Here is a 23,981-nt window from a genome sequence, read left to right as displayed (position 1 = left end):
TGATCTGGATGAGTGAAGTTCAAGTGGAAATTAATTCCCTCATTTAAAAGTGTTCAACTTGATGCCCATGATACCCAATAACCACGTACTCTTTCCTCTTGACTCCAAAGATTGTGTGTGCATTACCGTACACTACTCACTCAGATTTCTGTTTTTTCACTTGCACATACCTGGTTAGGGGCTTCGGGTGGCATAGGGGATGGCGATTTGGACTGGAAAGCATCCTGGGACATGAATCCAGAATCATGGGATGACACGCTGGACAGTCTCATGGGCGCCTGCTGAGGCAGATTGGAGCTGCGATAGCGATAGTGTGAGCTAGGTGAGTGAGAGTGTGAGCCACTCGACCGGGAATCACTACTGTTAACGCTGTTCAGACTGCTGTGAGAGACAAAAGGAAAAGAGAAAGGAAAGGGGAGAGGGAAAGACAAGAGGGAGGAATGGGAAGAGACCAATACAGTACAATTAACACTCTACAAGTCTAGCAACAGGCAGCATAAACCAGAAAAGAAATGTGGATAAACAATTGGTAAAAATCATAAGAAGCTGCAAATATCCTTAGTGATCAGAGAGGGAAAATGGCATTCTGCATTACTGTGTGTTCTGCGCTCATTAGGGGCCGGAGTCTGACACACTTACACTGCATAGTAAGGGTAGCACAATCTGGCCCTAAGGAATTTATTTTCTCAGTTTGGGGAGACAGTAGAACACTCTCTCTCTCACTCACTTTCTCTCTCTGGGCTTTTACAGGGCACCAGTCACCACAGTCACTAAGCATGAACAGTCCATTACTGTTCCTATCTGATGATCAGCAGAGGGAGTCTAGTTTAATATTACCGGCTCAGATATGTTAAATTCAATGTAATGGGCCACATTGTTAAGGTAGTGTCGAGTAACACGTCTGCAAAGTTTAAACGCACATCCAACAGCCTGCATCTGACTGGACAAAGAGGGTAAGTGGACAGACAAACAGGTGCAGTTTTTGGAAGTGGCTTTGAAAAATGCAAACTTATCTTGAGTTCTCTAGATCTTCTATAGCAGATTTCACTGTATATAAAAAATTTCTGCTGATAAACTGCAAACTGAAAGCACGTCAGTTAAAGCTATACTGAGGGTATTTATCAAATGTTAGTGAGCACAGAGAGGAAAGAGAATTAAAGATCCCGGCTAATAATTGTGAAAAAGGCATAAATATTACTGACTTCTGAATAACCCAAAAGAGACTGTTTTCAAAAAATGCCAATAAATCTATGTTGCATCGATTATTTACCAGCCACACAGGGATATTTTTCAAGAGTTTCCTTTTGCCTCATAAGATAACGTACTAATGGCACTAGTAGCACTCCCCCATGTAAGTACAGGGAATAACTGCTCAGACTGGTAAGCTCTCCCCTAATGGTTATAAAGGAAACAGAAAAGGTACCCATCCAGCTGTATGCTGATTCGACGTGTATAACATCATTTTCTATTTAAAAATTGCATGTTAAAGTGTGTGCTTGAGACAAAGGGGGGAAGGGCCATGTTGCTTGAACCAGACACACAAAAGTCTGCTGCTACACGATCTTATCACTTGAGAAAATAAAAAGCTGGCTAGGAATAGACAATGTATTTTCAGCCATTTTCTTTTACAGTTTCAGGATATTGCATCTTTAAGCCTGTGCTCACTGCTGTAAATATTATATATATTATATATAATTTTATATATACATATATACAATATATATGCATGCAGAGACAGCTAGATACATACATGAAGAAGTGCAATTTTGCTAGATCTGCCATGCTATAGGCTAAATTCAGCTCACACAAAGGAGCTTACGATCCATTTGATTCGTAAGGTAAACCAAAAAGGTAAGAGTATTAAAGGCTACAAAGGTATTAGAACAGAAAACACAATAGTTATTCATCCTTAAAAAAAAAAGGGTTGGGGGGGTAGTTAATTATTTAGACACCAAGGCACAGGGGCAACATGCTGATAAACTGTTTTACTGAAAGAAAACAGTTTTACAGAGAAAGTAAGGACAGGATCCAACTATTCCAAAATACACTTTAGGACAGAATTAGACAGCATTAAACAGTCTTGTATTTCACAGCAAATCATCTCCATTTAACAGACTGAAAAAGTAATTGACTAGTATATTCTTCACTTTCATATAATTTAACCTAGTAGTGAATTACAGCTACTGCATGATCATTTCTTTATCTAAATCATCATAATATGAAGTAAGCATGATCAAAAAGGTCAACTATGAGTGAACAATTCAGAGCTAAATTGGTTAGTAGGGTTTGTTCTTTCATCGGCAATGCACTAAGCGTATCTTCAGCTGTCAGTCTCCTTGCAGTCTGTTATTTAATAGTGACCCTTATTTTTCATGTTCTGTCACATACTTAAGTGGATAGTGACTAGTAGGGATTGATATCTCATTATTAAAACAAAATACAGACACACATTTGCAAAAGAGCATGGGCAGTATTTTCCCAACAATAGATTAAAATGACATTTCACCAATCTGCTTACCTGCAAACGCTAGATTTTCTGGACATGGTGGTACTGGGGGAGGATGGAGGAGTTTGATATGACCAGCTGTAATCAGAACCTTTCAAATCTAGAATCACCTGGTGAAACAGAATTGATCATGTAAAATGATGTTAAAAAAGCCATTTTCCCTCTCAAGAAAATACCCCAAACTTGCAAAAAGTTGTTCATTGTTAGAGGAATTTTCACTACAAATCTAGTGATATTCTTCTATTGATTTACACTTTCTGATCACCAAATTCATGCTTTCTATTTTTTTCATATTTAGCTCTGGATGGATGATGAGCACAGACTAGTCAGCTTCATTTTTGGGTTCTGGCACACTAAAGCAATGTCCCAGTATTTGAGTTACTAACATGAAAGGGAAAGTTTAGATTTATATAAAAATGTTTTTAAAAAAAGATTTCACTTATTTACATGTAGTAATTAAAAAAAATATATCAACCCTCAGGCCATGATCCTGCAAACAGGATATATGAGAACAGACTCATTAAATTAAATGGATCCAATTCTCACTTACACTGCTGGATCAGTGTAAAGGAGTCAGAGTGAATAAGAACTGGACTCAATAAGACTACGCAAGTGTTTGTGGGATAAAGGCCTAAATTCTAGAACTAGGTTAGTTGATAGTATACCTTAAAGGAAAGTCATGAACTCAAATAACAGAATGCCAGGAATTATCTATCCAGAGCAGTGCTGCTGTTGTCCAAGATGTTCAAAGGTACCTTACGGGAGTCAAGCACCCAAATCCATTGAGTTTCCATGGGAGCTGGGCACCTAACTCCCTTAGCCTCTTTTGAAATGTCCAGCCTAAAATGTTACCATAACTACCTTAAGATTTGTTCCTGCATTTGTTTTTACAATTCTATACATGCATTTAACAGATACTTTTAAAGGTTCAAAAGAACATTTATACCAGTTTTTAGTTTGTAATTGCCAAACAAAGGTGGTAAAGGGTGGTGGAAACTTCTCCCTGAGCAGCCTAATTCTAATTGTAGCCAGCAGCAAATTTACAGTGGGGCCCCATGACAGAAAAAAAAGCCATTTCCCTTTGAAAGAGTCCCCTAACTCTGCAGCTGCACTATGTTATTTTCCAGCACCAAATGGTGAAACTGATTTATAAACAGCGTTTTCCACTCAGTCCTTTTGGGAGCACAGTTGGTTGTTTCTTAGCTACATTCAAAATGACATTTTGTGTTGGTCTGCCCAAGATTTCAGGAGACAGTTGATTTACCTGCTTTATCAAGTTGGAAACACTGTATATATTAAAAAGTTATCTTCCTGCACCTAGGCACCTACAAAAATATACTCAAGTATTTTTTACCACTTGGAGTTAGTAAAAATTTCTAATAAGCAGCCCCCCGGCATCCGTGTAACACTGCCTTCTCTAGGGAATAAGAACTAACCTGTTCACTTGATGATGGCAATTTGTGAGGATCCATAGTGAGGTTTTTCAGGTCATCTGATATGGTTTGTAGATGTGTTATTTCTCCTAGCATTGATATTTCTTCTTCCTGAAGAGATTAAAAACGTAACAGTAAGTCTCACCATCCTCTTGGATTTTAAAAATTGCCATATATAGACCATGATGTGTAACCTTTATCATTCCTCCTCCTGGATACAACTATGTCAAACAATCAGTTACGTGCTCATGTCTTTGTCCATGAGATTATTATTTCCCATGGAAAAGGGCTGGAAAGTTCAAGCTATAGTGCTTAAGAACTAGAATCACACTGCAGCAAATCTGTGCCTCAAAACTCATACTCAGTAAGCCATCTGTCTCACCCAGGAGATGCAGAAATCTAAGCAAACTTTTAGAAAGACCTGTGCAAACAGAAGTTCAATCCCTCTATGCATTTGGAATGGGAATCAGAACTCCTAAGTGCACTCAATGTTTGCCCTCAGGGATCTTATCTTTGAAACTCAGACATAGTGGTTGAACTTATAGTTTGCTGGTTTTGTGTGCACTTCATTTAGATAAAGTCATTACATAAATCTGAGATTCAGACTGGAACGTAATTATGCAAAGGGCTGTTTTTGACCCAACAGGGTTTTAGGAACATGGCAAATTACCACAGCAATTGCTTCAGCTACCATGGCAATTTTATCCAGAACTTCAGTGTCTGCTATTCACTTCTTATTGCTTAGGCACCCTCCTACCTAACTTTTAACGGTGGTTCTACTTAGGGACTGATGCCTTTCATAAGAAAGCATCAAGAACATATTGCATATGCAACTATCCACAAATACACAAGTCTTATACAATGACATAAAATTCCATCCCTGGGCTTCAGGCAAATTGAGCTTAAGAAAATATGCTTAAGCCTCTAAAATGGACTGAAAAGGGCCTTGTGTAGGCGGTCGATGCTATCAGAAAACTGTGTCGGAGCAAACTGGAATCTATCAGATAATCATTTCTGTATATGGGGGGTCATGGAATGTACACAAGTCCTAGCATTCCATGGGGATTGAGGGAGGAAGGGTTTTTTTAATATCCCATTTTAAAGAGAGGGAGGCAGAATATGAATTAGTAACATCTAAGAGTTCATTCAAAACTTTTATTACTAATTACACTATCTCAAAGTTACATTTACCTGTCAGGGTTCTGAATTTTAAGAACTTGAAACAAAAGACTTACTATCACAGGCCGCAGCATCGAGATAAAAGTACAGAAGCGACTGCGTTCTTCAATGAGGGCCTTTCTAACAGCCTGCTTCTCAGTTTCTTCAAGCAGCAGGTACTTATCATTGACATCTTGTAATGCACTGTCCAACTGGGGCTGGATGTCTCCTCTCCCTGTACATGGGAAAGAATAAGTAGGTTTTGTCTGAATTATGGGCTTACATCGATGGAACTCCCTATTTTCAGTCAATATCACTGCCTCATTGCCTAATGAAGCTATTCAAAATGGGAGGCTAATCAGCATTTTCTATAATTAAAATATATTTTCTTAATCAAGTATTTATCATCATTTCTTTTTCACCTAGAAGCAGCAATACAACCCTCTCAATTCAAAAGAGGTTCCTTCAAGTTAGAAAAAGCAGATTCTGGTTTGTATTTCACTTGGAAAGTGTAAGATGGCTGTATAAAGCAAATCTTATTAAAAACCCTCAGCCATTCTTATTAATGACTGTTGCCTGCAGAAGTTGTGAAGGTGCCAATCACTGACCACTGACATCTCTCTTCCTCCCCATCTCTTTCCCCCACTCTTTGAGTCTAGTTCCTAGTTACTTTTGGTTTTGGTAGGACCACAAAAGATTCATGCACTAGTGATGTTCCTTAGGATCAAATGAAAACAGGTGCTAATTACTAATGATTAGAACACTGGGTTCTCTTGTATTTCTAGAAGTAACTGGTAATATGCAAAGCACAGTACTCATCATTCTACTAAGGTCAAAACCCTTTTATAAGTTATACATAAGTCCAGTAGCTTTTACATTTTTATTTTTTTTAACCTACAACCAATCTACTAAAAGTAAAAGGAACAGACTTTTGTCAGAGATCTATCTAGATAGTTGCAACAAACTCATTATGCTGAAGCTTGCTGCCACAGTAAGTATACATCAAGTCTCATCCTAAAACAAGTTACACCCTTGCGTACTGTCCACCACTCCAAAAATACGGGTTTGTAATAAAAAGCAGCCTTAGCTAAAGCATTACTGATGCACTGTTATAGGTACAAGACTTTTTAATACAACTTATTAGGTTCTGTAATATTTTAGACTCAGACACATACATTTACCCTAAGCATTAAATAATGTGATGTCTTTTCTGAAAACTTTATGTACTTTGTATATTTCCATTTCCATCAGTGTGGAATACCAATAACTGCTTTTATATTATATTTATGTTTGTTCGTAACAGTGAAGCTCCTCCTCCCAGATTCACTGCAGTGATATTGCCTGTTACTAATGTTTGCATCCCTCTGAAATGGGAAGACCATTTCCAGACAAGACAATGGTTGTTTAGCGTGTTTGGGTACATAGTTGCTATGTAGAGGCTTCCCCGCAACCCAAGCTGAGTTACTGAACTCCAAGAGAGGGGCAGGGCTTAGGACATACCCCTCTTCTCAGCATCTCCCATTGGCTGCTTAGGCATCTCCCTGCCTAGCATGTTGGCTTTTGTGTATCCTACTCTTAGGCACCTCTTTCTCCCCATTCACCATATAGGGCGTAGGCACCTAATTCAGATTTTCTGGATTCCCAATGTTCCAGTATTTTTTAGGCACCTGTCAGGCACTGCAACACCTATGGCCTTTGTGAAGCTGGCCCAGCATTTACATTTCACCCTCTATAGAAAGCTTTTTGTCTCCATCTACACCAGAGCATGCTGCATAACATTTTGTAATGTTTGGCTCAAGGATGGGGTTTATGAAATGGAGGCAGCTGAAGAAACTAACTTGCCTTTTCTGGTGCAGCAAAACTTCAGTGGTCTGAAAGTTGGCAGAACTGCAATTCCTGGAAGCTGAAATCCTATTAGGGAGCAGACCTGACAGAACATAGGATTTTTCCTTACTGTTTTGCAGGCCAACTTCAGAAGCTATACCTACATAGTCCTCTATAAAACAAAGACTACGCAATGTACCAGGTGCAAATGTACAACGCAGCCTAGACAGACCAAAGACCATATGCTCATTTCATCTTGGACTCTGTACCAGGGATCGGCAACCTTTCAGAAGTGCTGTGCTGAGTCTTCATTTATTCACTCTAATTTAAGGTTTCGCATACCAGTAATACATTTTAACGTTTTTAGAAGGTCTCTTTCTATAAGTCTATAATATATAACTAAACTATTGTTGTATGTAAAGTAAATACGTTTTTTAAAATGTTTAAGAAGCTTCATTTAAAATTAAATTAAAATGCAGAGCCCCCCAGACCTCCAGTGGCCAGGACCCAGGCAGTGTGAGTGCCACTGAAAATCAGCTCGTGTGCTGTCTTCGGCATACGTGCCATAGGTTGCCTACCCCTGCTCTATACACTGGATAAGAATAGTTACTGCCAACCTTAAGAGTAGAATTTGATATCTTGGTACAACATTGTTTTAGAGAGAAAGCAAAAGGCGAGGTAAGATTGGGTTAGCCTGATAGTAACACATTACCATGCATATGATGAAAGTACATCATCTAAGATGTATTGTCTCCTTTGGAGGCAGCATATTCCTTTCCTAGGAGGGATATTTGTACAAAGGAGCATTTTGCATCACCTTTTAGTGATTCCTGGGGCCATTTTGGGAGCGTGACTAACTGGACCCTACAGGCACCATGACCAGCTTCACCCCTCAGCAAGGTCATTCACTGAGACCTGAGGGCTTTTAGGGTAAAGGTCAGCAAAGAAAATTCAGGTGAATGTCTTTTCTCTAGTTGGTGCTGAGCAGGGCTTAAATTCAGCCAGAGCTGTCCAGAGCCAGGTTCCAGTAAACGTCTTCATCCCCCCTGGAGATTTTATAGCATGTTGAGGGGAATGGGGCTCCTCTGGGAAATACTCTGTAAGAATTTAACCCATGGTGCTGAGACTTGGGATTTATTAAAGCACAACGTGTGTGCTGAGCTCAGGGCTCCTGTTGCTTAGGGGCTGAAAAACTAGAGTTTAAAATGGGTTGAAAAAATATGTATAATTCAATTTCACTTGTTTTAGACTCAAGCCGAAGAGAAAACATTTAACAGATCTCTAGCTAACTGCACCTTCTATGTTTCAAACAACGAGCACTAAAGTAGTTGACCTAAAAGCACAGCCAGTATAAACTGGTGTAGAGATCTCTTAAGATGCATGTTTGTCAGTAAAGATTTATATAGAGATAAGTACAATATGAGTTAGTTACTTCTGTGGGCTAGCCGAAGCTGGCACTGAATTACCTGCCAGTCTCTAGGTTCTGTGGCTTTAATGATGTAGGGCAGCAGAGAAGCGATGATGCCAGCACATTTAGAGACAGCAGAGTACATATGACATCTTGAATGATCAAGTACGTTGAGGAGCGTGTAAAATTAAACGGAGAGTTTGCAGAATGAATCCTTCGTCTACAATATATATGCTCTGTCAAACTGGTTTGTAACAACGATAAGCTACCAAAAATATAATTACCTGATGCAAAGCCAATCAAAGCGATCGGCGCAGAGCTGGTTTAATATTCATTGGGGCCCTGGGCACAAAGAATATTTGAGTCTCCCCATCCCCCTCACCACCACCCTGGGGCCCTGCCTCCTGCTCTTCCCCTTCCCACCACGGCCCAGCCCCCAGCTCAGGCCAGAAGCAGAGCTGGGCCGTGGTACGAACTTCCCAGGGAGCCTGGGCTGCTGTGGAGGGCCCTGGCACCTGCCCTAGACACTGTGCTCTGAGGAGCAAAGACAAGGCTGCTCTTGGGCCCCCCACCCAGGGCAGGTGGAGGGGCCGAGGCTCCCCACAGTGGCTTGGGCCCTCTGGGCAGCTCTTACCACAGCCTAGGGTGCCTATATGTCCTGTTTTGGCCAGGACAGTCCCCTTTTTAAGCCCTACCCTGGACGTCCCAACTTTTTAGGCAAAACTGGGCCTTTGTCCTGTTGCACTTGCCAGCTGATCATCAGGCTCAAGCCAGCTCCAACGATGTATGTTAAGGCTTAAACTTATTATACGCTATTAAAATAAATTACATTTTAAAAAAAAATTAGGCAACACGTGTCTGCTGCTAAAGTTTTGAAGAAAGTCAAGCCACTGAACTGGTAGAAATCAGTGGATAAGCAGCTGGAACTAGAATTTTCTGAAGTGCTAAACCAGGTTCGACAGCAGTGGCTGCTGCTTCAGGTGCAAAGAGAATATCTTCTTCATTTCAGTTGATTCACTTCAGTGACTAGTTGCTTCAAAGTTCAGAAACCAATGGGAGCTGAAAAAGCAGGGCTGGGGATGGGTTTGGGGAATCACAAGTGCAGGGCCGGCATCAGGGGGTGGCAAGCAGGACAACTGCCCTGGGGCACCATGAAGCTCAGTTACATGCTTCAGCCCCACTGCCTTGGGCTTGGGTTTCAGACAAGTGAAAACAGGCTCAAGTACTGCACTGAAATACAAGTTCAATATTTATACTCCAATCAATTTACTTTATAATTATATGGCAAAAACAAGAAAGTAAGCTTGTGTGCTGTGACACTTTTGTATTTTTATGTCTGATTTTGCAAGCAAGTAGTTTTTAAGTGAGGTAAAACTTCGGGTACGCAAGACAAATCAGACTCCTGAAAGGGGTACAATAGTCTAGAAAGGTTGAGAACAACTGTGTTGGAGGATGAGATCCGCATCCACAGGTTCGGCTGATCGTGGCTCCCACTGGCCACAGTTCGCCGCTCCAGGCCAATGGGAGCAGCGGGAAGGGCGGCCAGCACATCCCTTGGCCCGCGCTGCTTCCCGCAGCCTGCATTGGCCTGGAGCGGCGAACCGCGGCCAGTGGGAGCCGCAATCGGCCGAACCTGAGGACGCGGCAGGTAAATAAACTGGCCTGGCCCACCAGGGGCTTTCGCTGAACAAGCGGCAGACCGGCTTTGAGAACCACTGGCATAAGTGACTTGGCTTATACCAGTGCAACTCCACTGACTTCAACGGAGTAACTTGTGTAAGTCAGGAGTAACCAGAATCAGACTCAGTGTATTTTAGCCCAATTCCCTTCAACATAAAGTTTCTTTAACCTCATACATCTCTGGCACCACCTATGCCTTTACAAAGCTCTTGTATTGCTCCTTTATGTAACCTGACAAACCTATGTGGGCAGGATGCCTCCTAATGACTGCTCCTTGGACAGGAAAACTGTATTGAAGACCCTCTGTACTCCACAATGCAGAACCTAACAAGCCAGCAGATAGGGCTTGTGAGCTATGTATGGCCTACCCTCTCTGCTTCCTGAAGAAAAGGTTACTCACTTTGTGTAAGTGGTAACTTCAAGATGTGGTTCTTCAAGGTAGGTGGTTCTTCAAGATGTGTGTCCCTATGGGTACTCCACTTCAGGGGCACATGTGCCTTTTGAGCCCTTAATCAGAGATTTTTTTCCATTCACAGTTTCTGTTTGGCTCATGAATGCCGTGCTCCAAATGTAAACTAAACAACAACTACAGAAAACATTGAGGCACACCTGAGGCAGACATGCTAAAGCCCCGTCTCAGGCCAAGGCGGTAGAGAAGGAACAGTTCACCCACGTAGCCCTATGCATGCTCAGAGAGTGGAATGAAGTTGTATAGAGCGCACAAGGGGTAAACAAACACTGCTAACAGAAAAGCTCTGATCAAGGGCTCGAGAGGCACATGCGCACCTGAAGTGGAGCACCCATAGGGCCACTACTCGAAAAAGCAGTGGCAGTTGCCAACTGCAGCACTCCCAGGCCTTACCAGTATGGGAATCGGGTCTGAACCCCAGGCGAAATGGCACACAGTGCTACCTCTAGGCTGCACTCCTGATACACTGCGGTACACGTTTTGAAAAACTCTGAGGTTGTAATATTAGACTGCAGATCACCAGGCATGTCCCATCTATTGCCTTCATCAACCTGACTCCACTGTGTTACTCATGAGAAGGAGCTGTCAGCTCCGGCTGCTGTCAGAGATGAGAGGTGACCAACTGTGCACATGCATCTGCACTGGCACTGAATTAACAACTTCAGTCGACTGAGGCTTTCCCCCCTGAATTACCAGGGAAACCTCAATTGCCTCCATGACCATTGAAAGTATTTTTCCTCATGGACACATGGACACCGCAATCAACAGGGAACATTAACAATGGATTAATCTCTTTATCATAGACAAGGCCTTAGGCTAACTATTTATAGAATGTCAAGTATCAGAGGGGTAGCCATGTTAGTCTGGATCTGTAAAAGCAGCAAAGAGTCCTGTGGCACCTTATAGACTAACAGACGTTTTGGAGCATGAGCTTTTGTGGGTGAATACTCACTTCGTTGGATGCATGCCCCTGGAAATTTCCACTACATGCATCCGACGAAGGGGGCATTCACCCACGAAAGCTCATGCTCCAAAACGTCTGTTAGTCTATAAGGTGCCACAGGACTCTTTGCTGCTATTCATAGAATAAAATTATTGAATTATAGAAAAAATGTCCAGAGAAGCTTCATCATTTAATACCGGATTATACACGGCAGTGAAAAACATACTATGGGGGACACTCCTGCCCCAGCTAGGTATTGAATTGCAGGACCTGACAGAATAGAAATTAGAGATAGACAGAAAGGTCTGATTTGGAGTTCTCCCAATCAACAATGAGAGCAAAGATCATCAACATGGTAGTTCTCCAGAACACTAAGGTACGCGCTCAGAAAGGGACCAATCATTTGCTTGATTACCCTGAGGAAAGATTTCTTAAGGCAAAAGGCTTCTTATTGTCCATTCACTCTTCTCTCAATCTTTATTTTTGCTGACAGGGTGCAGAGGTACTGGGTGAATGGTTGTGGCTTGACTCCACTCTGCTGGTAGCGAAAGCAGAAGCTTCAGGCAGTTGTGGGACTAAGAGGTTGACACAGGCAGGTACAAGTCTAATGAACTGTACAGAGAGCTCACCACAGCTACTGGGTTGCTTCTCATCGATATTAACAAGAATCCATGGTTACCCACAGGACAGTCTTAATATGCTACTTTCAGAGCAGCTGCTTCAGTCATGCATGATCAGTAGCATGGCATGCAAGAGCTTTCAAGGGCTAACATGCATTAAAACCACAGGTTTTCACAGTAGTCTGAGAGAGCTGCAGCTGGATGTGCTCGTGAGCCTGAATCCTAAATAATCATCTATTAAAACAAAAGTTTAATAAAAGGAACATACTAAAAACTAATAATTCTAATTTCCAACTTGTTTTCATGACTGAGGTTTGTGCTACAACTTAAATAAAAGGTAGCTTCAACTGCAGAACTGATGATGGATTATTTTATAAGTTACTCCCTGAGGGAATTCTGCACCAAAAAATTAAAAATTCTGTGCACAATATTTTAAAATTCTGCAACATTCTGCAAATTGTATCTGTCAATAAATGAATGTGGAGGCTCCAGCATAGCAGTGGGGAGCACAGGGCACTGGGTGCACGGAGACGGGAGATCACTCTGCAGCTCCAAACCCCCTCGGGACACAGACTCGGCAGTGAGGCGGCATCCAACCCTGACACAGTGCAAGGGCGGGGCCTGCCCCAGGAACACCCCAGGGCCCTGCCCCTTTGCACCAGGTGAGCCAAGTATGGGCAGGCTCAGCCCAGCAGGATCTAAGCATAGAGGGGCTAAGTGTGGGGGATCAGGTGTGGGGTTAGAGGGTTCTGTGTGGGGCAACCTGGGTGTGGGTGGCTCAGTGGGGGCATCTGGATGCACAGTGGCTCACTGCGGGGTTCTGGGTGCAGGGACAATGGGACTCTGCAGTGGGGGCCAGGTGAAGGCGGGTGGGGCTCAGCAGGGATGCTCTGGTTATGGAGGACTTGGTGGGGGGATCTGGGTGCTGCGGGAGTGGGGTTTGATGAGGTGCCGGTCTGGGTGCAGCTGGTTGGGGCTCAGTGGGATGGGGGTCTGGGTGCAGGGGGCTTGTCAGAGTGTCCAGGTGCAAGGGGGTGGGCTCTTTAGGGTGGGGGTTTGATGGGCCTGCTTAACAGAAGAGCCCCAGCTGCTGAGGGGACGCCGCATGCCAGGCACCTGCTTCGCCCCCCGCCCCTGATTCCTCTATTCTCTTCTCTTCCCCCTTCCTGTCCCCACTGTCCTCTGCCCCATCCCCCTCACCTAAACTCCCATATTCCCTTGCCCTATCCCACCCCTGTTCCTTCCCCACTGCCTCTTCCCACCACCCCATCCCCCTTCCCTCATGTCCCTCACCCACTTTACTCTGCCCCACCACAGGCACTCACAGTTGTACACAAGCCAGGCGCTAGGACCCAGGAGGCAGACTGCTTCAGAGTCAGAGAGCAGAGCACCAGCCTCCTTCAGCCAGGCAGCTTTGTGCTCGCAGAAATGGGAGGGGCAGTGGTACATGACCCTGCATGCCCCCCCCACCTCACCTCAGCTTGGGGGGAGGCAATGTCCCCCCCAAACGACACCCATGGGCATACCCAGTCCCTTCCCTCACGCGGCATCCCTTTGCTTCCCCATCATTTTCTGTGGGGATGCAACGAAATTTACAAGGGGGACATGAATTCTGCGCATGTGCAGCGGAGCAGAATTCCCCCAGGAGTATAAAATGCACCCACTATTTAGGTTTGGACACTACAGGTATTGCTAGTGTAGACAAGATAGATACCACCATATATGCTGGTCCAATTAAAACTACTTCTCATTGCACACTTTTTGGCTCACCGATTGCTTCCCTACTCCTTCCAGGTGTCTGCACTGAATTAATAATTTGGACTCTACACAAAATGACAATTTACGCTACACATTTACAAGCTGAGCACATAAACAATAACACCAAAAAAACAATTGCTGCAGCCACTCAACCCTTAGTCTTCTCCTATGGCAATTGTGTGCACTTTGACCTTCCAATATAATTAACTACTGTCAATACTGCACAGTGAATCAACAAACAAACAACTACGGTGTAGTCCAAGAACAAAAGAACCACGGAACTGCTTTCAGACTGGTGGGAAGAAACTATACAATAGTATCTGCAATTTGTCAGAATAGCCTGTTAAAAAATGGTTTCTGTTGGATTAATCTGACTATCTTCAAAAGAGGAAAAAAGCAAATGTGTTATATTGGCCTGCAAATAACCTTCTCCAAAATCTCTAAGGAATGCCTGAGGTACCTTATAGAACAGAATCCTTAGAAGCCCAGTAATTGATCCAGTCCCCAACCCCGTTCCAGCAAACATCAAGAAAAAACGGTTACCTGTCTATAACCGTTGTTTTTTGAGAGGTGATGCAGCTGTGTATTCTACTTATGTGAGTGCGTGCCCAGGTTACCAGAGCTGGAGAACTTTGCCTAGCAGTATCCATAGGAGCAGTGCTCATGTCCTGCAGCCCTACCCCCTCCTCTGGCCATATAAGGGTAGCCAGAGGACTGCAGGATTGCCTTCCCATAGTTTACATCTGATCTGGATGCAGCAGTATGGCATAGTGGCGTATAAAAGTATGCACAGAAGACCCAAGTGGCAGCCCGGCAAATGTCCAATATAGGAATGTCACTTAGAAATGCATTCAATGTTGCGTGGGTGCTTGTGGAATGAGCTCGCAGCACCCTTTGAGAAGGCATAATCTGGGCTAATTTGTAGGCTGTCACGATACAGGAAGTTATTCACCCGGAGATCAGCTGTGAAGAGACTGCCTGACCCTTCATTCAGTCTGCATATGAAACAGACAAATGAGATGAAGAATGCAAGGTTTCATCCTCTAGATAAAAACCTAAAAATTTCTTGACATCCAATATGTGAAGACATTGTTCCTCTGGTGTTGAATGCAGCTTAGGAAAGAATACTGGTAAATATATCGCTTGATTCACGTGAAACTGGGTAATCACTTTGGATAAAAACTTAGGGTGCTGCTGCAGGGTTATTTTGTCTTTAGAAAACTCCTCCTAAGGGGTCTCCACCATCAGAGCCAACAACTCACCCAACCTCCTTGCAGATGTTAATGACATAAAGAAAGCAGTTTTTGACAGACTGGAGAAAAGAAGAAGTGGCCAGAGGCTCGAATGGAGGCCCCACAAGAGCTGCTGAGATAGTCTTAAGGTCTCAAAAAGAAATTGGCTCTTTAAGTGGCAGGTGGGGATGAGCGACTCCTTTCAAGAACCTTGCTGACATGGGGTTTGAAAACACCAATCTTCCATCGATGGGCAGATGAAATGCCAAAATCGTTCCCATGTGCACTCTCAATGAACTAAGCACAAGACCAGAAGACTGAAGGTGTAACAGGTATTCCAAGATATCCTAGATACAAGCCAGCTTCAGATTAACTTCTGGGCTAGCGACCATATTGAGAACCACTTCCACTTGACCAAAGAAGTAGCTCAGTGGAGGGCTTCCTACTATTGAGTAAGACTTGCTGGACCGCCACCGAACACTGTTCCTCCTCCTCTTCATGTAACCGTGCAACATCCATGCTGAGAGATGCAGGAAGTTGAGTGTGGGATGCAAAACCTGACCATGGTGCTGAATAAGGAGGTCAGAATGAAGAACATGAGATGTGGAAAGCCGAACTGATAATGCAAGGAGGCTGGAGAACCAACACTGTCTTGGCTATCCTGGAGCAATGAGAATGAGCTTGACACTGTCCAATTTCAGCTTTAGAATGACCTACAGGATGACTGGAATCGGAGGAAAGGCATACAGGAGTGCTGATTGCAGCTCAGATGAAAATCATTGGTCAAGGAGCCTGGACTGAGACCCCCTCAAGAGCAAAACAGCCGGTGAACAGGCAGATTGTTGGGATGCGCTGAACTGCAAAAGTAGACTGCAGGGCATTGGGGTCCAGAGACCACTCATGATTAAAGGAGAAATTCCTGCTGGAGTGATCCACCAGGTGATTTTGGATCCCAGTAAGTGATCAGCCATGGGGGTAACGTTTTTGCCAGTGCAAAACTGTCAGAGCCTGATCACCACCACGCTGGAGTTTGCTTCCTCCTGTCTGTTCATGTAATACACTGTGGTGGCATTGTTGGTAAGAATGTGCAATGCCGAGTCCCTGATGTGATCTCAAAGGGCCTGACAGTCATTGTAGATGGCACAAAGCTCCAGGACATAGATATGCAGAGAAGCTTCCCGTTTTGACTATAGGTCTTGAACTTTCAGCAACACCCCCTCCCCCGTGTTCCACAACCTATTAAGAATGCAACAACGACAATCGTCCTGGTCGGTTGGGACTGAGTGAAAGGAACGCCATGGAACACATTGCCCTGAACCATCCACCATTGTAAGGAGTCTAGGATTGGTGGAGGAAGTCGGATCAGTCTGCCCAAAGGGATGACGGCTCAGATGATAGACCAACTTCAGCCACATCTGGAAAGACACAGGTGCAGCCTGGCATACTGATCTACCTGCGTGCATGCAGGCATATGGCCTAGCAACCTCAGAGGCACTCAGGCTGTGGTTGAGGGTTGAGTCTGCAGCTCTAGACAGGTGATGAATCACCGAGAATTGCTTGGTTGGCAGAAAAGCTCTCTAATTCATCATCTATCGGGGCCCCATTGAGCATAATTCTTTGAGTTGGAACCAACGTTGACTTCCACTGTTTAGGATGAGACCTAGGAGGCGTAGTATGATGTGTGTGATGTGGACAGGACAGAGGATTTCCGCTCTGGACTTGACCCTCAGTAAACAATTGTCCAAATACAGGAAGACATGGATACCCCTCTTACACCGTCTTCCACTTGTGTTCCCCTTGTTATACACAGCTTATTGCTACTGCTGACTTCAGAAACTAATTCCAAATCCAACTCCCACTGAAATCAATCGGAGTCTTTTTAGTGACTACAAGATGACATTGGATCAGTCCCTAATGCTGCAAAAATTGTTAGTTGTCCCTATAGGGCCAGCTCTAAGTAATGCAAACTTATGGATTTAGATAAGCCCAAGAAAAATGCAAAGTATAATTTCAAAAAGGAGAAAAATACTGAAAGACTCTTAGCAAGACAACCGTTTTCAATTTCCAGTATCATGGTTGAAGATCACCCTCTGATTCAATAGATTTAAGACTTAGTCAAGCAGCAGAAAAGAAGAATCCAATTTCCACCCATTTGAAAGATCAATATAATTTGTTATTAATCAATCATAAAAGTACATGCAATGTGTTTGAAAGGGATTCAGGTAACAGGTTTACAAAAAAACAACACGAAGGATTTTTAGCTCTAGACTTTAAAAATTACACTGGCAATAAGAACAAATAATTATTTGGGCGTCACCCTGACGACAGATTGTGTGTTTAATGTAACTTCTCTCACAAGCATGGCATGATTTAACCAGTGCATATTAATCCCTTTCTAAAATAAACCTACAATTTAGCTACTACAAAAGAGATTTTTTTTTCCTTTTACAGTGTTCCAAGTCGATGCAAAGAAAAGGAAAATTAAAAGAATGATTGTGGAGTTTCAAGATCACTGAGAATAGGTAGTATTTTAATTTTATTATTTTAATTAGAAATTAAAGTCTAGGCAGCTAGTGGAGACTAGACAACCATGAGGAGGCCACAGAAAGGACTACAACCAACCAGCCACCAGGGATACAGCACAGCACAGACTTACCCAGAGCCTCAGCTGGCGGGAAGGTGCGCATGATGAGAAATTGCAGGATACAAAATTGATACAAAAAGGAAAATAAAAAAGAAGTCAAACTGGTATTCCAGCATTCCTAGTGTTTATACATCAATATCAGCTCCAGGACAAGAGAGTGAGTCACTTCAGATTACACTACTTTCACTTCTTCATGTGCTGGTATCAAGGAAAAACTGCTAGCTTTGATTTACAACAGCTCATCAATAAACAAACCTCCCATTACATGCCAAGCAGTTACGTTTTAAAGGGAGTTTAACTTTAAATCCATTTAGTAATTTTTAAAATCAACATTGTTTAACTTACTGCAAGAACATAGTAGCTGATCCTAAAGAAAGCACACGCTATATATAGTTAATTCTCAGACTCATTAAGTTAATAAACAAGAATGAAGTGAATATCCTTTTGTCTAACTTTCCCTGTCCCTCTATTTAAAGCAACAGTGATACATATAACAGTAGTTCAAGTCCTTGCAATGCTGACATTCTGCACTGATTGCTGCAGCACGCTCCAGGATACTTTCTGCTGCTGTTTTATAAGCTAAAGGTTGATGCAGTAAACAATAATGCCAGAAGGCTGCTACTGCGAAGGGGAAACAATCCCTCTGCAAGTTGGGATTTTAAACAAGATAAAAGGAAGGAGTATCAAAACAAGATTTCTGGTCAATGATTTCCCTAACACCTTTATTTTCATTTTGTCCCCAGCAGAGCTTACATGATAGAGGTGTGAGAAATAACATGTTCCTAGGTGTTTTGATTACAATTTTCTCCTAAAGTTTCTAAAAGTTGTTACTTCCAGTTTAGCAATAATCACAGTTCCAAGCCTGGTTGTACTGCAGTCAGCTCTATCTAAATTCCCACTGCTGGAGCCATAGGCACCGACTCTGTGGGTGTTCCGGGGCTGGAGCACCCACGGGGAAAAATTAGCGGGTGCTTAGCACCCACCAGCAGCCAAACTCCCCCCACCTTCTCCTCTTCCTCCTTCTCCTCCGAGCACATCGTGTCCCCGCTCCTCCGCCTACCTCCCAGTGCTTCCTGCCCGGCCACCGCCAGACAGCTGTTTGGCGGCACTTTGGACTTTCCAAGAGGGAGGGGGGAGGAGCGGGGATGCGGCATGCTCAGGGGAGGGGGCAGAGAAGAGGTGGGACAGGGGCTGGGACTTGGGGGAAGGGGTGGAATGAGGGTGGGGCAAGGGCAGTGCAGGGGCGGGAAGAGGCAGGGCAGGGTCGAGCACCCACCGGGCAAAGGGGCAGTTGGTGTCTATGGTTGGAGCTGCATGCAATGCGGTAGCACATGTGCTTACTTTAAAGGGGAAAATCCTAGTATAGATACATTCTAAAACTGGACCTGGTCAGAGGTCCTTTACCTGCACGCAACTCCAGCGAGAGCTGACGAGAGCTTTCCGCACTAAGGACTGCAAAATTGAGCTAAGAGATTTTAAACAAAATGCTAATCTATTTAAGTATTTATATGGCTGCCATCACTATAATATTGGCATGCAATTATTTATTTTCTCCCTCAGAAATGGTGCCAGGTACACAATAATCCTTAATATTCTATAGCTGTGATAAAAATTCAGAAATTAAAATGTCAAAATCAACTGACAAAAGGAATCCTAAAAATGGGAGCATTTTATCTTGTCTAACAAAAAATCCAAAGAATTTAAAGGGCTCCTAAAGCGACTTAATAAAAAGCAAATCTCAAATATATACACTAAAATTCTGAAGAGCAAGTTCTCAAGAACTGCTGAGTAACTCAAAAGTACAGAGAATCAGTATCTAAAGTAAATGCATTAGATTTGCTTTACCATTAGCCCTACATGTCATGAACTTGGACACTGGCTACTGATGGGATGAGAGATGTCCCCATTCAGGTATATTAAGTGTAAGTCGTGCTCTAAAGGGACTTTATTGCGTAGTTTAGATCCAAAATGCAGGTTCTGTATAAGTTTTATAAAATTTATTTGGGGGGAGAGGGATTTTTGACTATTAATTGCTTCCGCTCCCCAAAAAGATTTATCTAACTGAAAACGCTTCAGATGTAATCATTTTCCCTTGCAGTGTTTGCAGCCCTTGGACTAACACAATACAATGCTCCACAAAGACCCTGAAAGCAAAACCGACCAAACACAAATTAAGCAATAGTGAAATCTGAGTAGTCTAGCTAGATGTAATTAGATTTTATATATTTTTTTCAATTATAACCTATGATTTTAGTAAAAAAAAAATTTAAAATATGATTTTTAGTTAAAATGTGCCTAACAATGTTAACTCACCCCAGCCCCCACCCCCTCAAATGTTTACACCTACAAAAATAGCTACGACAATTTACGCCAGCTGGGGACCTGGTCCCAATTCATCACAACACTTAAAGTAGACACCTCGTTTTAAGCACATGCTTATGTGCTTTACTCCATCAGTTCCTATGCACACGGAGTACACAAAAGTGGGAAGGGCTGATTTTTTTGGTGCCAAAGAGATCAATGTGAAAAAGGAGAGCAATTTAAAGATGGAACATATAATTACATCCATTGGAAACAAACGAAAAATGTAGATCAATTAAAACATGCTTTTCCTATAGTCTTAATAAGTTTGTCATAAAGCAGACACAAGAAATGACTGCAATGTACAAAAACAAAAAGATTCCCAAGAAAGTTGTAAAATCTCCATTTCCCTTTCCATAAAAGTCCTACCATTTTGCCAAATACCTTTTTGCAAACTCGGAAAAAGAAATCCTAAAATCATTCGTTTAGTTTGGCATTCTAGTGCTTCCCATTCATCTTAAAAGGAAACACATTTATCCCAATTAACACCACTGATTCCATAGGTATAATTTCTAATTACTGATCTCAAGAAAGTCCAAAAGTAGAGTTTCCACATAGTCACATGGGACTGGAATATAGTCTACACAAAACAAAAAAAAGATGGACCAAATACATTTAACTCTCTTTGAATTCTAAAGGACGGAGATGAAGGATGCATTGTGTTGAGGCGGAAGATTATACTCAAATCTGTGGATCCAATGCTACCCATATAGTTTGTATCCAAAGCCAAGAGGGGTCTACTTTCCAATTCAGTTGTGGCAGAAATCTTGCTATGCAAAGCTTGCAAAATTCTGGCACCAAATCTTACCTTAAATTTAATCTAGATTCAGATCTCAGCACTGCCCCATTGACACATCTTGGACCATAAGGTTTGTTTAAAATATATTTGAGGAGTGGAAGGTGAAAGATTATCTTATTTGTTGTTTTATAGTTCTCAAAAGTGTGCTAGGAACATCACAGAAAACAAAACGGATAAGTTCCTGCTTAGAAAGGACTCAATTTTAATGAGGGATGTAACAGACAAATGAGTTTATGATTAGCAGGAAGTGGGAGGGGGGGAAGAAACAGGTGATGGACACACTGGTATGAGTACATGGATATTCATTTGAAACTTACATGTGTCATGATGTCAAGATTTTTGGATTTTAAAGTTAATACATTTACTTGTTAGTTCCCCAGCCCTCTAGAGATTGTGGTTCAAATCCTGCTTCTATCTAGAATGGAATTAGCTTAGTGTTGTCAATGTAGCGCCTGGTAGAAGGTTTGACACTTAATTACCAAGCCCTACTTCAGTTTGTCACCACTAGAAGTTTCTGCTTATAAGACACTGCAGATTGATAGCAAGAATAATGCAGTCAGGACTGAGGCACAATATTTAGAAGGAAGCATAAAAACAGTTTTGCCTTCATGATGCCTGCTTTTAGCTAGACATGTATTTTAAGGACAACATCTTGATGCTTCAAGTCTGGGGATCAGAAGGCAGGGGATAGGGAGAAAAGAAAGCACATGACACATTTTCTTCTATGCTTCATTGTTTTTTCAAATGTTAGAGGAAGTAGCTACTCTCCTCTCCCTTGTGTGTGTGATCCACTGGGCTGACAGACTCAGGAATTCATTTTTTTCACTTCCACTTAAGCTTTAGTTTATAGCTAGGTAGCTGTGTATCCATACTCAGGGTAGAGAGAGAGAAGGGACAAAGGTTTCCTAAGAAACATGGTGGACCCTGATTTCACTGTGTATTGGGTTGGCTATCTGGCTGGCTTCCTTTGCTCTTCTCATTTCCAACCTCCCTTGCTGCTCCCTTTGCCACTCATTTTGTCCTCAATTCCTACCTTAAAGAAATTTTGGATCCAAGTGATTCTTCAAGACAGAGACAACTCAGGGAACTGAAGTGTCCCAATAATGCAATGCACACCAGCATGGGCGACTCAGTAAGGATTCTGACAGCATATCCCAAGGTGTCAACATTTAGAAAGGGTGACTGGATTTTTAAACCAGTACCAATTCACAGTATTACCACCATGGAATCTGTGTCACGAGAGAGACACTAATGCAAAAGGCCTTTTACTTTTCCCCTTTTAATCCTTTCACAAAATAAAATAAGACACCATATTGAGCTGATGATCTCTTGGCCAGCTCTAGTTCCTTTAAAAAAAATAAAATAAAAATAAAGGCAATACCCTCCACTGCACATCCTCCTGTACCTGGAGACAGAATAAGAGAACACACACATTAGTCACCTTGCTTAATGCATTTCTGGAAGATGCTCAGATACTACGGTGATGAGCCTGGTATAAGAAACTAGATAGAACAGCACTGAACATATCTCCATGCTCCAGCAGAGAAGGCATTAAGTGTTCCTTCTCTCCAGGTAGGGTGACCAGACAGCAAGTGTGAAAAATCAGGACGCGGGAGGGCGGGGGGTAATAGGAGCCTATATAAGAAAAAGACCCCAAAATCAGGACTGTCCATATAAAATCAGGACATCTGGTCACCCTAACTCCAGGGAGTCTCTGCACCACTGAGTGTGCCGGCTGGCCTGGGAGAGAGCAAGGGATAACCCGCTAGGGGATAACCTCTGAGACAAAACTCATGTAAAGACAGTTCCATGGTCCCACACCGGACACGTTCTCTGTAACTCTCCATCTGAAGGATGCCATGCACTGCAGCGTTGCTCATGGTATCCAATGAAGAAGAAAGTGGGACTGCAGGTGGTTGGGAGGGAAATAGCATACACTAGTTCGATAAAATTAAGACTGAAATCAGCCAAATTCTCAAACAAAGAGTAAGCAAAGCTAAGAACCTAAACCGAGATTATGATTTGATATTGGATTCTTCCCCAGAAGAACTCCTGATACCGGCAAAGACTGTTGGCCCCACTGTGCTAATCCCCTATTTTGCAGTCTTTTGCTGTTTTTTTTCCTTCCCCTCCATTCTTCCTTTAAATAGCTAGAGAAGCTTCAAGAGCAATTTATTTACTATGAAATAATTTTGTCATATGATCATCCATTAGAATACTCGTTCATAATCTCTGCTAACTCAGTGGTCAGAAAGGGAAGGTAGGGATGCCTTGGATAAAACATGAATTCATCTGAATCTCCGAGATGTAGAAAGTTAAGGAAACTCCACATCCCACCACTCACTTGGCTTGGCTCTACACTTCCAGGTTTCAGCCAGCATGGGAAGCATAAGTTCCAACAGGGGACCTGTCCAAAGTGTATTTCCGACCCAGCTGATATCAGAGAGCACAGGACCAGGAAGTAAGGAGAGCCTGGTCCTGCAAGGTTTCCAGTCCAGTTTTGCAAGCGTACGGAGGCAGTAGTAAGAATATGAAACTTACGGGCTGGTGAGGTTTGTGCATCACTCAGCAGAGCTCGGGACCTCACGTTGTGTTACCACCACAGCCCTCTGACTTCAAGAAGGTGCGAATTTAAAATAAATCACTGACAAATCACCAATGGGGAACAAACCACTGTGAAACAACGCAGATTCTGCTACTAAACATTGTATCACTGGATTATGAGAGAAAGAGCTTGGGAATTTTGTTGGGGAGGAGGAAACTATTGTACTGCCTTTCTTTACCTCATCTTCTGGCTTTTTACTATTGCTAAGTGCACTCTCTGACAGTGACCAATACCTGCTTCCTACAGCTGTCGTTTTATGAATCTTGTAACAAACAATGGGAAGTTTAGGAGACTATAAATTGTAAAAGATGGGGGTGGAAAAAAGAGAACAGCATAATTTCCTGCTATAACTACTACAGAGTATTTGCATAATGGCTTTTCTATACTATTCCAAAACTTCCAGGAAATTTTGCATGTATAACACAGCACAAGTCATACAACATTATCAGTTCCTTACCATGAAAAAAACCACAAAAATATTCCATTTTAAAAACTCTCTCTGCTGATCAATTTTGTATACAGAGATTTTTCACACTCTTTT

At 42.6% G+C, this 23,981-nt stretch overlaps 1 protein-coding gene across 19 annotated transcripts in view; it reads right to left on the bottom strand.

Annotated features, from left to right (window-relative positions):
* MTSS1 (MTSS I-BAR domain containing 1) overlaps positions 1–23,981 on the bottom strand; it is a 175,256-nt gene that overhangs the window by 15,959 nt on the left and 135,316 nt on the right. For 9 of the 19 annotated variants that reach the window (XM_045004247.1, XM_045004257.1, XM_045004251.1 and 6 more), the window contains 5 exons: positions 17,688–17,699; positions 5,175–5,332; positions 3,943–4,050; positions 2,519–2,616; positions 171–381 (listed from right to left, as the gene is read on the bottom strand). In XM_045004247.1, the coding sequence (XP_044860182.1) occupies positions 171–381; positions 2,519–2,616; positions 3,943–4,050; positions 5,175–5,332; positions 17,688–17,699 (587 nt within the window). The remainder of the gene's footprint in view (positions 1–170; positions 382–2,518; positions 2,617–3,942; positions 4,051–5,174; positions 5,333–17,687; positions 17,700–23,981) is intronic. The other 10 variants (XM_045004250.1, XM_045004259.1, XM_045004252.1 and 7 more) reach the window with 3 other exon arrangements.

Source organism: Mauremys mutica, chromosome 2 (assembly GCF_020497125.1).
Source record: "Mauremys mutica isolate MM-2020 ecotype Southern chromosome 2, ASM2049712v1, whole genome shotgun sequence".
Classification (NCBI taxonomy): Eukaryota; Metazoa; Chordata; order Testudines; family Geoemydidae; genus Mauremys; species Mauremys mutica.
The sequence above is the reverse complement of the archived record's forward strand: the minus strand, read 5'-3'. Positions and strand labels throughout refer to the sequence as shown.